The sequence below is a fragment of the Salvelinus fontinalis genome, chromosome 21 (assembly GCF_029448725.1).
Source record: "Salvelinus fontinalis isolate EN_2023a chromosome 21, ASM2944872v1, whole genome shotgun sequence".
Classification (NCBI taxonomy): Eukaryota; Metazoa; Chordata; class Actinopteri; order Salmoniformes; family Salmonidae; genus Salvelinus; species Salvelinus fontinalis.
This window is the reverse complement of record NC_074685.1, coordinates 32,057,907-32,072,685: the sequence shown is the minus strand read 5'-3', so window position 1 is coordinate 32,072,685 and position 14,779 is coordinate 32,057,907. Positions and strand designations below refer to the sequence as shown.

Here is a 14,779-nt window from a genome sequence, read left to right as displayed (position 1 = left end):
GCTGCCGTGTAACTTGATGCGGTTTCTGCCTTTTGTCCTACTTCCACAAAAAACCCTTTTGTGTGGGGAAACAAGCCGTCCCTCCCCTCAGGTCAGGCAGAATGCAGGGCTCACTGTGACTACAGTTTCACCTTCAACCACTCCTATATATATGTATCAACTAATCACTGTAGTAGTACTATCGTTTACGTCTTAGTGGTGTATGAGATCTAAAAAGCACTTACCTTCTGTGCTCTTGGAGTGGTGCAGAATCCTTTGGTTCATCTTCTCCTTTTCACTCTTCAGCAGGGAATTCTCCCTCTCCAGCTCCTCCACTCTCTAAGGAAAAAGAACAAGAGCAATAATGAAAGAAATAGAGACATCAGAAAGAGCATGGTGGCCGTTCAAGAGCAATGCATTTTCTTTTATCTATTTCAATTTGATACTTCAGACGATAGACGCTACTTACTCTCCACAAGTGAGAAAAAGGTCTATTTAGTTGTTTTGTTTCTCTTTAAGTGACTATAAATCTGTTGATCCTGCGTGTGAGGCTCTCATACTGATGTCAGACGGAGCTAGAGAGCCAGGGACAATTCCTGCATTGTCTGACTGACTTGGGAGAGAATCAAAAGGACCAAAGAGGGGTGTCTATTACCACTGAGAAAGCCCGAGGCCAATCTACTTAACAATGATCTCCTTAAGTCAGGTGGTCAAAACAATACAAAAATGTATGCATGATATCACTTTCCGGTCAGTAGAAGACCACTGATACATACAGTTAAATCCACAGTGAGATTGTTGGAGAAACAGATGTTCAGTAATTCAACTCTTAGAGCAAGAATTCAGTAAAACCGCTGCTACCAGCATCTTCTATAGTTACTCGGGCAACTGAAGACTGTTTTCACCCACGTGTTTCAAACAGAAGGTTGTTTTCAGTCAACATTAGGGCTTTGGAGAACATACAAGGTAAAGGAAGATGTACTTTCTCCTCTTCAGTGATTAACAGCTCACCTGTTCAAATCTCATCTTCTCGTTGCTGTGCTCCTCCTCCAGCTTCTTCCTGTGGGCGTGTGCTTCCTGGAGCTCCGCCCTCAGCTTCTCCAGCTCATCCTTCAGAGAGGTCAGCTGACCGCCGTCTCCCTGGCGACTGCGCATGGTCTCCAGCTCCTTCTGCAGCTTGTTCACCTCTGAGCCCAGGGAGGCTTTGGCCACCACCAGCTGCTCATTCTGAGTCTTCAGATCTTTGGTCTAAACAGTGGGACAGCAGAGAGAGCTCTGTTACTACTATGGGACGTCACATCACTTTCAAATCCATCCCTTTTTAACATAACTTACAGTCTAGACTAGCCAAAACACATTCTGTGCCAAAATGATTGCAAAGGAAAATATTGACCTGTCTTTGTATTATGGCACTCATTGTAGGCTACTAGCGTTACAGGTCAGTGTACTCCTATAAAGTCGCTTGGGTCAGAACCATGCGTCTTTGACTGTACCTGGTCATCCATCTTCCTCTGCAGCTGGACGATCTTGTTCTCCATGCCCGTGTTGAGCTTCTTCAGATGTTGAGCGGACCTCGCCTCAATCTTCAGCTGTTTCAGCTCACGCTTGGCTCGCATGCGGCGGTAGGCACACTGGATGGTGATGGCGGCGTTCCGTGCCACCTTGAACTTCCTCCTAGTAAGCCAGCCTCGGACATGCTTCTGGATGATCATGGCTTTGTGATGCAGAAGGAACTGGGGTGGGGGAGAGGAGAGGTAGAGATCAGGGACAAGGAACCATTTATTATACTGTACAATGTGATGAGAAATATGTAGTTAACTAGATTTCCCAGTAGGGGGAAATTCTAGAGTACTAAATCCAAAGGGAATCTAGAGTATCTGAGAAGGCGCAATAGCAGGCAGCATTTATGCAAGGCCCGCCTGATCACATTCCATTTCAAATCCGAGCACTTCGTCTCCAATTTTCCAGTCACACAAACAGGACAACAAGTCCAAGACTGAGGCATCTTCCCAGGGTACTCTTTACTCCTGATAGAGATAGAGATCTAATAGAGATCTAACCACTGATAGCTTCAACATGAATACAGTGTGGGATTGGGAACAAATGAGAGTGTATACAAAATCCAGGATCAAAAAGGTAAAAGGTAAACCAGTGACATAACAGGTAGAGTGTTGTGGTTGTAGTACCTCCTGGAAGATCCTGCGGGTGAACATGCCCCTGGTAAAGGCCTGGATGGTGACAACAGCCTGTCTCACCCTCAGATAGCCCCTCCGCTCTCGGACCATACGATACTGCTTCTGACAGATAACAGCAGCGCGGGTTAGACGCAGCTGCTCCGCATACCTGAGAAAGACAGCAAAAGGAGGAGGAGGACACGGAAAGTAGTTACATCACTGGCACCGATATGGGTTAAAACTTGTTCAAGACCCTTGTAGTGTGATTTGTCAAGAAGTTGCCTCGTGGGAAACATTCTGAATTGACCAGCTACTTTGTTAGTCTAGCAGAACGTTGTGCTTCTCCTCTCACCTGCGGGCCATGTAACCGCGGCCAAATCTCTGCAAGGTGATGGCAGACTTGCGTATCTTCTTGTAGCGGGCCATCTGTAGCCAGCGTCGCACTGTCTTCTGGATCTTGATGCAGGCGGAGCGGAACTTGTCTGCCCTCAGCTTCTCCAGGTAGGCCACTTGGCCCGCCCGGAAGAAGATCTTGGTCTTACCAAACTGGAACTTGTCTGGGTCCTGGTGAGGGAGAAAGATGAAGTCATTTGGTTTCCAGTCATTCATTCATTCAGTTAAATTGAACTTCAGCTCGATCAACTGAGCATCAAGGCAGCTAGTTAAGTGGACGTTATCAAACACAAGGTTAAATTGTCCCCCCCCCCCTAAGGAATCCATGACATACTGTCCAAGGCGAATACCAGTAATAATGTATTAATAACATGATTCATCTCAGGCTGTGTATGCTGAATTCTCCACTGTTCCTAGAGAACACAACGGGGTTTGTCCATTAGGACTGAAACTCGTGACCTGCCTTTTTCCATCCCCATTCCCCAGGTTCATACATTCAAAGCTGTTGTCTCTCAATACTGGAAAAGTTAACATGTACTGTATCAGAGCAGACATGCAGTAGGTTCAATGATGCAAAGATGGACTGGCCCTGAAGGAGTTAGGGAGCTCCGTTGAAGAGAACAACATCCTTCAACCATGGGAGGAACAATAGTGATCCTTTCTATTCATTCATTTCCTTTCTATTTGTTCATTTCCTTTCCTATCCTGCTTGGGGCTTTAGGGCGTACATCTTTCTTACCTTGACCAGGGTCTCTAGTAGGTTCCTACACACCAGTTTCTTGTCTCCTACGGTCATATCTGACTTCTTCATGAGGACTCTGTATCTGTTGAAGAAGTCTGGGTACGTCCACCTGGAATCACATAGGACTGGCTGAGAAGCAAGTCAAACACACACAGCCCAAATCTGAAACAGGCATATTTTAATTCATGAAAAAGGAAACCATTGTATTATTTTGAACAAATCAAATTGTAAAAAATGTCCTTGCGACAAAGGCATGATTATTGTTCATCTCTATTTTCTTTTGGTTTGCGACCATGAGCAGGTCAGGACTAGTGTCGGTCCTCTAGACTTGAAACAGTAAGACTGCACTTTCTCACGCAGTACTTTGTCTTATGCAATCTGTTTTATGCTGTGTAACGGAATCAAATTGTTATTAAGAGAGTTTTCGTGCTCTGTGGTGAATTGCTCTCCTGCTGTTCTCCCTCAGGGAAGCACGTACCTCAGGGGAGACGGAATTCAATTTCCTCCCTGCTTAGGACGACCGAGAAAGCTCAATGATGGAGCAATAAAAACAGACAGAGGAAGAGCCTCCGTCCAGGCAGCACAGATTACGGAAGTGACATGCCCATTACATCACCAGGAGTCACATAACAACCACATTCTATTACAATATATATAATAATAATAATAATATTATATGCCATTTAGCAGACATTTTTATCCAAAGTGACAAATGTTTTATATGGGTGGCCCCAGCAGGAATCAAACCAACGCCCCATGACGTTGCAAAGCGCAATGCTCTACCAACTGACCCACACAGGACCACAATCAATTTCTATGCATCCACTATCTATTGCACAGAGCAGACAACAGGGCCACCCGTGTAACGGTGTGTGAGAAGCAATCTTACCTTGATGGGTAGCCAGCAGCACTGATGCGGATGGTCTCTAGGACCCCACATGCCCTCAGTTGCTGCACAGCTCTCCTAGAGTCAAACCTGCAACAGAGAGAGGGACAAAAGAGCACGTATACAAAGTTTCAAAAACAATTCCCCATCGCAATGAAAACACACCATTCTGGGAGTAGGGTTAATTACCATACATATACAGAGGTAAAGGCTATTACCCTCTCCTTACTGTACCTGAGCTTAAGCTTCCCCTTCAGTATTGTACACATCTCCACTAGGCAGAAGACAGAAGCATTGAGAGGAGGTTAATGCTAGTCAGCTAGGTGCTGCCTGGGCAGACTGACTGTGTCCCTACATACAGCCGTCGGTATGTTCGCTAAAGTCCAGCCACAGCATGTGACCAAGGCACATCATTAGATTTAGAGACCTTGAAGAGGCACTTGTGCAAAAGAATGCATCAAGACGATGGCAACATAACCTGACCTCTCCTTCTGTCCTGTTTTTCGGAAGTAAACATTCTAAGTCGACAATGTGTGCTGTAGTAGAAAAGCTTCAGAACACAAGACAATTCCTTAAATCGACCTCGAAAAACAAAAACCTAGGATATCTAGTGTGCTGGTTTAAATGCCCCATTCAACACTGCTTATCAAGACAACATTGTTTATTGAAAAACAGTCTTTATTTTGGACGAGAGTTTCTGGTAACAGTCAACATGGCTGTGCCACTGTGAGCAAGGGAAACTGTTATTGAGTCAGAGGACTTGAGAGAGTTATTCAGCAAGAGACAGAATCAGCACCTCAGGCTACACTCGGGTCTAGGCAACCAAAGAACAAACACAGCACACGCAGGTGATGTCTCTCTCTCTCTGTCTGTCACACACAGTACTCTCTCCTAGTTGTATTTTCCCATGACTCCAATGCATGTTTATTAGTGTTCTGTTTACATAAGCAAATATTACCTCACCATGACCGTACCACGTTTAAATAAGAATGGCAGACCACATATTAGGCTCCTAGATCTGATTAGTGAAGCCAGTCACGGTAAGAAGTTGGCTTCTGATTCTTAAACACACTGTACACAAACATACACACAGAACAGAGCCCTCTTTGTTTACAGTAATACTGTAGTAATACTGTACCAGTGGGTACAGAAGTCCCAAAAGTATCTCTTCCACTAAAAATGAAAAAAGTTTGCTAATCCAAACAACTTGGCTATTTGAGCAGAGAAGTTACATGAGACAGACAAGACACACAAACTCTTCCATATTCTGTTGCCTACATACAGTTGAAGTCAGAAGTTTACATACACTTAGGTTGGTGTCATTAAAACTTGTTATTCAACCATCCACAAATTTCTTGTTAACAAACTATAGTTTTGGCAAGTGGGTTAGGACATCTACTTTGGGCATTACAAGTAACTTTCCCAATAATTGTTTACAGACAGATTATTTCACTTATAATTCACTGTATCGCAATTCCAGTGGGTCAGAAGTACATACACTAAGTTGACTGTGCCTTTAAACAGCTTGGAAAATTCCAGAAAATGATCATGGCTTTAGAAGCTTCTGGTAGGCTAATTGACATCATTTGAGTCAATTGGAGGTGTACCTGTGGATGTATTTCAAGGCCTACCTTTAAACTCCTTAAAAGTGCCTCTAAAAGTGCCTCTTAGCTTGACATCATGGAAAAATCAATAGAAATCAGCCAAGACCTCAGGAAAAAAAATTGTAGACCTCCACAAGTCTGGTTCATTCTTGGGAGCAATTTCCAAATGCCTGAAGGTACCACGTTCATCATTACAAACAATAGTACGCAAGTATAAACACCATAAGACCCACGCATCCGTCATACCGCTCAGGAAGGAGATGCGTTCTGTCTCCTAGAGATGAACGTACTTTGGTGCGAAAAGTGACAATCAATCCCAGAACAACAGCAAAGGACCTTGTGAAGATGCTGGAGGAAATAGGTACAAAAGTATCAATATCCACAGTAATACGAGTCCAATATCGACATAACCTGAAAGGCCGCTCAGCGAGGAAGAAGCCACTGCTCCAAAACCGCCATAAAAAAGCCAGACTACGGTTTGCAACTGCACATGGGGACAAAGATCGTACTTTTTGGAGAAATGTCCTCTGGTCTGATGAAGCAAAAATAGAAATGTTTGGCCATAATGACCATCGTTATGTTTGGAGGGAAAATGGGGAGAAAAGGGGGAAGAACACCATCCCAACCGTGAAGCACGGGGTGGCAGCATCATGTTGTGGGGGTGCTTTGCTGCAGGAGGGACTGGTGCACTTCACAAAATAGATGGCATCATCACGAAAATTGATAATTTGAAGGAACATCTCATGGTTCTTCCAAATGGATAATGACCCCAAGCATACTTCCAAAGTTGTGGCAAAATGGCTTAAGGACAACAAAGTCAAGGTATTGGAGTGGCTATTACAAAGCCCTGACCTCAATCCCATAGAAAATTTGTGGGAAGAACTGAAAAAGCGTGTGCGAGCAAGGAAACCTACAAATATGACTGACTCCGTTACACCAGCTCTGTCAGGAGGAATGGGCCAAAATTCACCCAACTTATTGTGGGAAGCTTATGGAAGGCTACCCAAAACATTTGACCCAAGTTAAACAATTTAAAGGCAAAGCTACCAAATACTAATTGAGTGTATGCAAACTTCTGACCCACTGGGAATGTGATGAAAGAAATAAAAGCTGAAATAAATAATTCTCTACTATTATTCAGACATTTCACATTCCTAAAATAAAGTGGTGATCCTAACTGACCTACGACAGGGAATTTCTACTAGGACTAAATGTCAGGAATTGTGAAAAACGGAGTTTAAATTTAAATGTATATGTGTCCTTTCTAGGGAGTTTTTCCTAGCCACCATGCTTCCACACCTGCATTGATTGCTGTTTGGGGTTTAAGGCTGGGTTTCTGTACAGCACTTTGCGACATCAGCTGATGTGAGAAGGGCTTTATAAATACATTTGATTTGGCTAAGATGTATGTAAACTTCTGACTTCAACTGTACACCGTCACTGAAAAGCCAAATATTTACTCACGAGAATGCCTCCTTCTCATCATTAGGCTTGATGCAACGCACATAGTGGGGGGTGGTGGCATTCAGGGTCTCCATGAGAAGCTGCAGGGAGCTGCGGAACTACAGTAAACAAACAGAGGAACGGAGGACGAAAAGTACTGCAAAGGCTAAGTTAAAAAACTTGCTTAATCCCACCAATCATTGTAAAAATACAGACTTGTTACATCATTGCTTCCTAATGAAAGGTTAAAGACATTGTTAAGAAAATGACTATGACACTAACACAGACAGGCTCCTATCCAGAGGCACACTGATTGAACTCAGGCCTCATGGTGGATGCTAACCTGGTGGCCCACGGTTTTCCTGTGCTCCTTGTTGGGGACTTTAGGTGTTGGTTTGGCCGAGCGCACGTTGATCCTGGAGGACTTGCTGGAAGACGTGGAGCTGCTTCCGTCTTTATTAGTGTCTTGGAACAGATCCGCCACGAGCTGAAACTGGGAGAGGGGGAACATCATTAAGATGTTTAGCAGATGGTTTCATCCAAAACAACTTAGCATAAAACAGATTATATTATAAGCCATTTTACAGCCGGATAACAACATCAATTCACCAAACCGCACAATAAAAGTGGCGTTGAATTTCCACAAAAAATCTTTTTCATAAGATATATTTTTACATAGTGCTGTACTGTAGGATCCAGTGTAATAGCGGGTGTGTTAAAGAACACTGATGAGACTACAGTAATGAAAAGCATGGCTGGACAGGACGTCAATAAACCAGCATTTAGGCGTCTGTCAGGAGAGTTCTGTAGTCACATCTCCACAACAGAACCAGTGAAGGTGAACAATTTGAGTGTCAAGCAGCAGCATCCACGTATTTGCAGTGGATGCAGAGGGAATATTGATAATAGGACAATAATATCTCTGTCACAGATAAGGCTGGTGCGGTAAAACAGTACTAATAGACTGCAGTGCAGTCCCACCATCCATACTGATAATAGCACAATAATATCTCTGTCACATAAGGCTGGTGTGGTTAGACAGTACTAATACACTGCAGTGCAGTCCCACCATCCATACGGATAACTATTCTCTCATGCCAAACTTGCGAAAAAATATTCTGAAATTAACACGAAATTCCTTCCGGAAAATGTTTCCTTTATCACTTTGCAAAGAATATGCTCTGTAAGCAGGATTGGACTTCTATGAAGATTCGTGGAAGTTCCTTGATCCATCCACCTCCTCTGGCTTGGGGGTACAGCTCAGGTACCTCAGAGTTAGCAGGGCTTTCAGGCTGTGAGAGATGATAGTAATGGTCATTGAGGAAAGACTTATCAGCCGGAGGAAGTTTCATGACCCTCACATGTCCTCCAAGGCTCTCCAATGTTGATAAGTTTCTGCATCACTGTCAGCTAGATATGAGGGGGTTTAAACAAGCTAGGGGATCTTGCCAAGTTCTCAACTACTGAACAAAATTGACACTAGAAAATCAATTGAAATGACAGAGACAAAAATGCAGTACAGCATATTGTACAATATTGAGACATGCTATGTCTTTATCACTGCTTTTGTTTCGGAAACCTCACTGCAGCGTTTCCCAAACTCGGTCCTATCCATGCTGTTCAATGGAGCTTGGTGTCTTTCTGATAGTGAATAGATTTGGCACAGACAAGATGCTTTTAGACAGAACATAAAATATGAAATCTCTCCTTGCCTCTCAATATTCCTTCTCATTTGCACGCTCTTAATGGCTGTTGCATTAGTAATGCTGAGGAGAGGATTTTCACGAGAGGGAGACAAGATGGTTGAAAGAGAAAGGGCTTAATATGAGATGCCTAATACGAGATGAAGTGAACTAAAGTTGGTATTTGTCCCAAAGAGAGCAGCAGAGAGGGTGAACTGAACAGAAATGACTGAGAAAGCTAATGCACTTTTGGCTCTCATCACTTAATCAGTAAAAAAGTTCATGAAGAGAACATGAGCTGAAATTAGGTTCCAATCAAGCAGTTTGAGTTTGGCTTGGAGAGGCAGGAGTCAGTGGATCTCTAGAAAGTGTGTGTGTGTCTGTGAGAGACAATTCATCTGCAATATATTAGAATTTGATATGACATGTTAATTTACATTTCATGTATTTCAAATGAGAATGTAAAGCAGGATTTAAACTTTAGGGTTCATGTGAAGTGTTGCCAAGTTGTCAGCCTGGCTTTAAACAACAACTATATCTGATAGGAGCTATACTGCCCATCATATGAACCTGTGAAATGCTTCCAATTTGCCACTTTCTAAATCGTGTTACTTTTTTTGTGTCGTTGCACTCTATCCCAAACCTGAAGCCTCTTTCAGCAGTAATCTAATTTGGTAAAAGCTTTACGGTGCTGCTTTTCCAAGAAGTCCACACGGTTAAATTAGTTAGAGCTTAAAAATATAATTATTTGCGACATGCTTTCTGCATTTAAGTGGTCAGAGTGTGCTGTTGAGTGTGAGTTGAAGTGTCCACTAGAATGGTTTTGATGATTGTGTCATTGTGGTAGCGATCTAATGACATAGTTCTCTCTCACCTTGCTGGCCTTCAGAATGTTGATGTGTTCCTCGTAGACGGTGTCTCTGTTCTTCTCCAGGAAGCCGTCACACTGGTACTCAACCTGCCAAGGGCGGGAACAGAGGTATATAGAACAGACTACACTTCACAGCCAAATACACTGACAACTAAATTAGCAAACATTTAATCAACTATGGTAATTATGTACAATAGGGACGGAGGGTTGTTTGTTCAAATCCCAGGTGGCCCATACAGTCCTGCTGTTGTGTCCCACAGCAATGCACTTACAGTAACCGTAGCCAAACATCCAGCTGTACATTGAATAATTTAAAGCATGTGGCAGTTTAAACAGAAGCATTTACTGAGCATAAAAAAAAGAAAAGATGAGCCAGATTAGCAAACATTCTGTTTATTTATTAAAAGTCAGATGTAAAATAACATGAGTGCAGGTATTGTTTGGAAGGAAATCCCCCTGTCAGTCAGTCTATTGTCCTTCCCTTTGTCTGTCCATCAGCAGCCCCAGCCTCCAGGCAGTCTGGTGTCACACTTCACCCCTGCTCTCTCCTCTTTCTCACAGATAGGGTTGCAGGCTGTTCTAATTGTACAGCCGTGGCCAAAAGTTTTGAGAATGACACAAATATTAATTTCCACAATGTTTGCTGCTTCAGTGTATTCAGATATTTTTGTCAGATGTTACTATGGAATACTGAAGTATAATTAGAAGCATTTCCTAAGTGTCAAAGGCTTTTATTGACAATTACATTAAGTTGATGCAAAGAGTCAATATTTGCAGTGTTGACCCTTCTTTTTCAAGACCTCTGCAATCCGCCCTGGCATGCTGTCAATTAACTTCTGGGCCACATCCTGACTGATAGCAGTTCATTCTTGCATAATCAATGCTTGGAGTTTGTCAGAATTTGTGGGGTTTTGTTTGTCCACCTGCCTCTAGAGGATTGACCACAAGTTCTCAATGGGATTAAGGGCTGGGGAGTTTCCTGGACTTGGGACCCAAAATATCGATGTTTTGTTCCCCAAGCCACTTAGTTATCACTTTTGCCTTATGGCAAGGTGCTCCATCATGCTGGAAAAGGCATTGTTCGTCACCAAACTGTTCCTGGATGGTTGGGAGAAGTTGCTCTCGGAGGATGTGTTGGTACCATTCTTTATTCATGGCTGTGTTCTTAGGCAAAATTGTGAGTGAGCCCACTCCCTTGGCTGAGAAGCAACCCCTCAAATGAATGGTCTCAGGATGCTTTACTGTTGGCATGACACAGGACGGATGGTAGCGCTCACCTTGTCTTCTCCGGACAAGCTATTTTCCGGATGCCCCAAACAATCAGAAAGGGGATTAATCAGAGAAAATGACTTTACCCCAGTCCTCAGCAGTTCAATCCCTGTACCTTTTGCAGAATATCAGTCTGTCCCTGATGTTTTTCCTGGAGAGAAGTGGCTTCTTTGCTGCCCTTCTTGACACCAGGCTATCCTCCAAAAGTCTTCGCCTCACAGTGCGTGTAGATGCACTCACACCTGCCTGCTGCCATTCCTGAGCAAGCTCTGTACTGGTGGTGCCCCGCTCCCGCAGCTGAATCAACTTTAGGAGACGGTCCTGGCACTTGCTGGACTTTCTTTGGCGCCCTGAAGCCTTCTTCACAACAATTGAACCGCTCTCCTTGAAGTTCTTGATGATCCGATAAATGGTTGGTTTAGGTGCAATCTTACTGGCAGCAATATCTTTGCCTGTGAAGCCTTTTTTGTGCAAGCAATGATGACGTTATTCAAACTCAATCAGCATGACAGAGTGATCTCCAGCCTTGTCCTCGTCAACACTCACACCTGTGTTAACTGTCACGTTCCTGACCCATTTCTGTTAGTTTGTTGTATGTGTTAGTTGGTCAGGACGTGAGTTTGGGTGGGCATTCTATGTTTTCTGTTTCTATGTTGGTTTAAGGGTTGCCTGGTATGGCTCTTAATTAGAGGCAGGTGTTTGGCGTTCCTCTAATTGAGAGTCATATTTAGGTAGGTTGTTTCACAGTGTTCGTTGTGGGTGGTTGTCTCCTGTGTCAGTGTTTGTCGCACCATACGGGACTGTTCGGTTTGTTTTGTTCATCGTCGTTTATGTGTAGGCTATTTTCCCTGTTCGTGCGTTCTTCGTGTTTTATTGTAAGTTCGTATGTCCAGGTCTGTCTACTCCGTTTGTTATTTTGTTTATTAGTCAAGTGTATTTCGTTTTCGTGTTTTCCGTCTTTACTTTAATAAATATCATGTCTTCACAATCCGCTGCATTTTGGTTCAATCCCTGCTCCTCCTCTTCGGATGAAGAGGAGGAGGACAACCGTTACATTAACGAGAGAATCACTGACATGATGTCAGCTGGTCCTTTTGTGGCAGGGCTGAAATGCAGTGGAAATGTTCTTGGGGGATTCAGTTCATTTGCATGGCAAAGAGGGACTTTGCAATTAATTGCAATTCATCTGATCACTCTTCATAACATTCTGGAGTATATGCAAATTGCCATCATACAAACTGAGGCAGCAGAGTTTGTGAAAATTTATATTTGTGTCATTCTCAAAACTTTTGGCCACGACTGTACAACTGGCGCGCGAGAGGAAGAGCAGTATTTGAATGCAGATCCTACTCCTTTTCACTTGAAGAGTTAGACGAAGAGAAACACCAAGGGAATCAGTTTAATACCATCTTAAGAGGAGAGCTGAGGAAATCCCATCTACATTAACAGGACTCTCTCGTCCCACTCTAGCCACTCACATCCCTAGCTTTTCACGGAAATTACCACGGTAAATAAAAGGACATTGCTACAGCTGCCTGCCTTTCATCTGTTTACATGACCCACTTTAGGCAGACACATAGGCAGTCCTTTCTATTTAGTGCCAGCTCCTCTGTGTAGGAGCACTGCTCTTTGAGTTAATTAGAGCTTGTGTATGTGTCATAAGGAGGAGGGGTGACATTGCAGGGCCAATGAGATCACTCACAGTAATACTAACACACAAAGCCTCTCTGATGAGTCATCATGGGATAATCATATTAGCTCTTTTCAGGCAAAGCCCCTGCAATGAGGGTGATTCATGTCAGGTCCTTTGAATAGCACAATTTGTAGATGCTCCCAATTACTCAGCCAGGTATACTGAAGCAGTTAGGTTTAAACACACAACCTTGCTTAAGGACTGTAACAACAGGATTTCCCGGCCAAAATGACATTTGAACCAACAGCCTAGGATCAGGTCAATTTTGACCTAACTGAAGAGCCTTACGTACAGGTGCTTTTCATGTGAAACATGTCTCTAGGCTGGGTCTACCCACCTTATCAGCAAAGTGAATGATAATGAAAGATATGTTGGACATCCGTGGTTTCTGGAAATGGACGCTGCTTGAAAGGCGATCGTACAGCTTCTGGCACCAGTTCTGATCTGTCCCTTTGGGCACCTGTAGCAGCAGCAGGCGAAGGGGAATAAAGGAGAAATATTATGTAAAACCATGAAGGAAACCAAAACTTTCTATCCAGGTTAGCTGTGCTCAGAATAACAATTATTTTGAGGTTGTTCCAAATGATCGTCAATAACTTCAAAGGGCTGTGGGATGAGGATGAGTGAAATAAATAAGCAATCTGTGTTTTGTTGCAAAGTCCTTAACTCCGATAACAATCTGGATGCAGGCAGGGGAAACAGACGCAGGCCACGGTGTGCACCTATGAATGCAGGATGAATCCCATTAAACTGAGACCAGAGGTTTAAAACGCAGGGATCAGCAGTGTGTTCCGCTCTGCTCCCTCCAGACCAAAACACAGAAGATTGTTCAACACCTGTGACTGCTCAAGTGCATTCAGCGTTAAAACTCCTCCAGTTGCCAATTGTTCATATACACTTCCCCACTAATGCATCCCAAAAAGAGAAGTTAAGAACTACTGGAGCAAGGACAGAATTCAGGACTAAAGACGAATACATTATGTATGGAAGACCGGGTACTCCACCTTGCACTCCTCATCCAGTAGGTCCAGGATACCCAACTTGGCCTCGATGAGGTCGATACACGGCTGGTTGTCATAGAAGTCGATGAGCGTCCAGGGGATCTGCTCCTTCATGTACTCCTCCTGCTCCAGCTTGAACACATGCTGAGGACACACAGAGGCAGTCCCACAGTGAGCTACAGCACAGTAGGTTATCAGTTAGACTAAGTCCTGAATTATTTCACTTGAAAACATTCATGTTGAGTCACGAGGTTAACAGCTTTATGTTATGTTTTATGTTCTCAGGTCTCCTCTACTGAACATTGGAATATAAGGTAGGTAGCTACACTGAGTGTACAAAACATTAGGAACACCATCCTAATATTGAGTTGCACCCCCTTTTGCCCTAAGAGCGGCCTCAATTCATCAGGGGCATGTATACTCCAGTTGTGTGAAGTTGGCTGGATGTTCTTTGGGCGGTGGACCATTTTTGATACATACTGGAAGCTGTTGAGTGTGAAAAGAACTGCAACACTGCTGAGTTTAACACACTCAAACCGGTGCGCCTCGCACCTACTACCATACTTAACTATTTTGTCTTGCCCATTCACCCTCTGAATGGCACACATACACAATCCATGTCTCAAGACTTAAAAATCCTTCTTTAACCTCCTCCCTTTCATCGACACTGATTGAAGTGGATTTAACACGTAACATCAATAAGGGATCATATCGTTCACCTGGATTCACCTGGTCAGTCTATGTCATGGAAAGAGCAGGTGTTCTTAATGTTTTGTACACTGTGTATATTATAAATAGAAGACTTAAACTCACTTGATTGAACTGCTGCTGCAGTTTCTCATTGGCGTAGTTGATGCAGAACTGCTCGAAGCTGTTTATCTCAAAGGTCTCAAATCTGTTCAGATGAAGAGAAAACAGTCACATATCTGGTGAGTCGGAAGTCTCCGGTCTATTTCCATCCCGTGTTTTAGACAGTGATTAGGCCTAGAGGAAAACTAAATAGTAAATAATGTAGTGTGTAATTTGAGTCACTTTTATTCTA

General features: G+C 43.4%; 1 protein-coding gene across 4 annotated transcripts in view; it reads right to left on the bottom strand.

The window, feature by feature from the left end:
• myo5b (myosin VB) overlaps nucleotides 1-14,779 on the bottom strand; it is a 77,699-nt gene that overhangs the window by 20,182 nt on the left and 42,738 nt on the right. For all 4 annotated transcript variants that reach the window (XM_055874807.1, XM_055874808.1, XM_055874805.1 and 1 more), the window contains exons 11-23: nucleotides 14,551-14,632; nucleotides 13,741-13,881; nucleotides 13,074-13,196; nucleotides 9,778-9,861; nucleotides 7,565-7,714; nucleotides 7,243-7,340; nucleotides 4,178-4,264; nucleotides 3,286-3,397; nucleotides 2,506-2,717; nucleotides 2,166-2,322; nucleotides 1,473-1,712; nucleotides 991-1,227; nucleotides 225-318 (exon numbers count right to left, since the gene is read on the bottom strand). In XM_055874807.1, coding sequence (XP_055730782.1) covers nucleotides 225-318; nucleotides 991-1,227; nucleotides 1,473-1,712; nucleotides 2,166-2,322; nucleotides 2,506-2,717; nucleotides 3,286-3,397; nucleotides 4,178-4,264; nucleotides 7,243-7,340; nucleotides 7,565-7,714; nucleotides 9,778-9,861; nucleotides 13,074-13,196; nucleotides 13,741-13,881; nucleotides 14,551-14,632 — 1,817 coding nt within the window. The remainder of the gene's footprint in view (nucleotides 1-224; nucleotides 319-990; nucleotides 1,228-1,472; nucleotides 1,713-2,165; nucleotides 2,323-2,505; nucleotides 2,718-3,285; nucleotides 3,398-4,177; nucleotides 4,265-7,242; nucleotides 7,341-7,564; nucleotides 7,715-9,777; nucleotides 9,862-13,073; nucleotides 13,197-13,740; nucleotides 13,882-14,550; nucleotides 14,633-14,779) is intronic.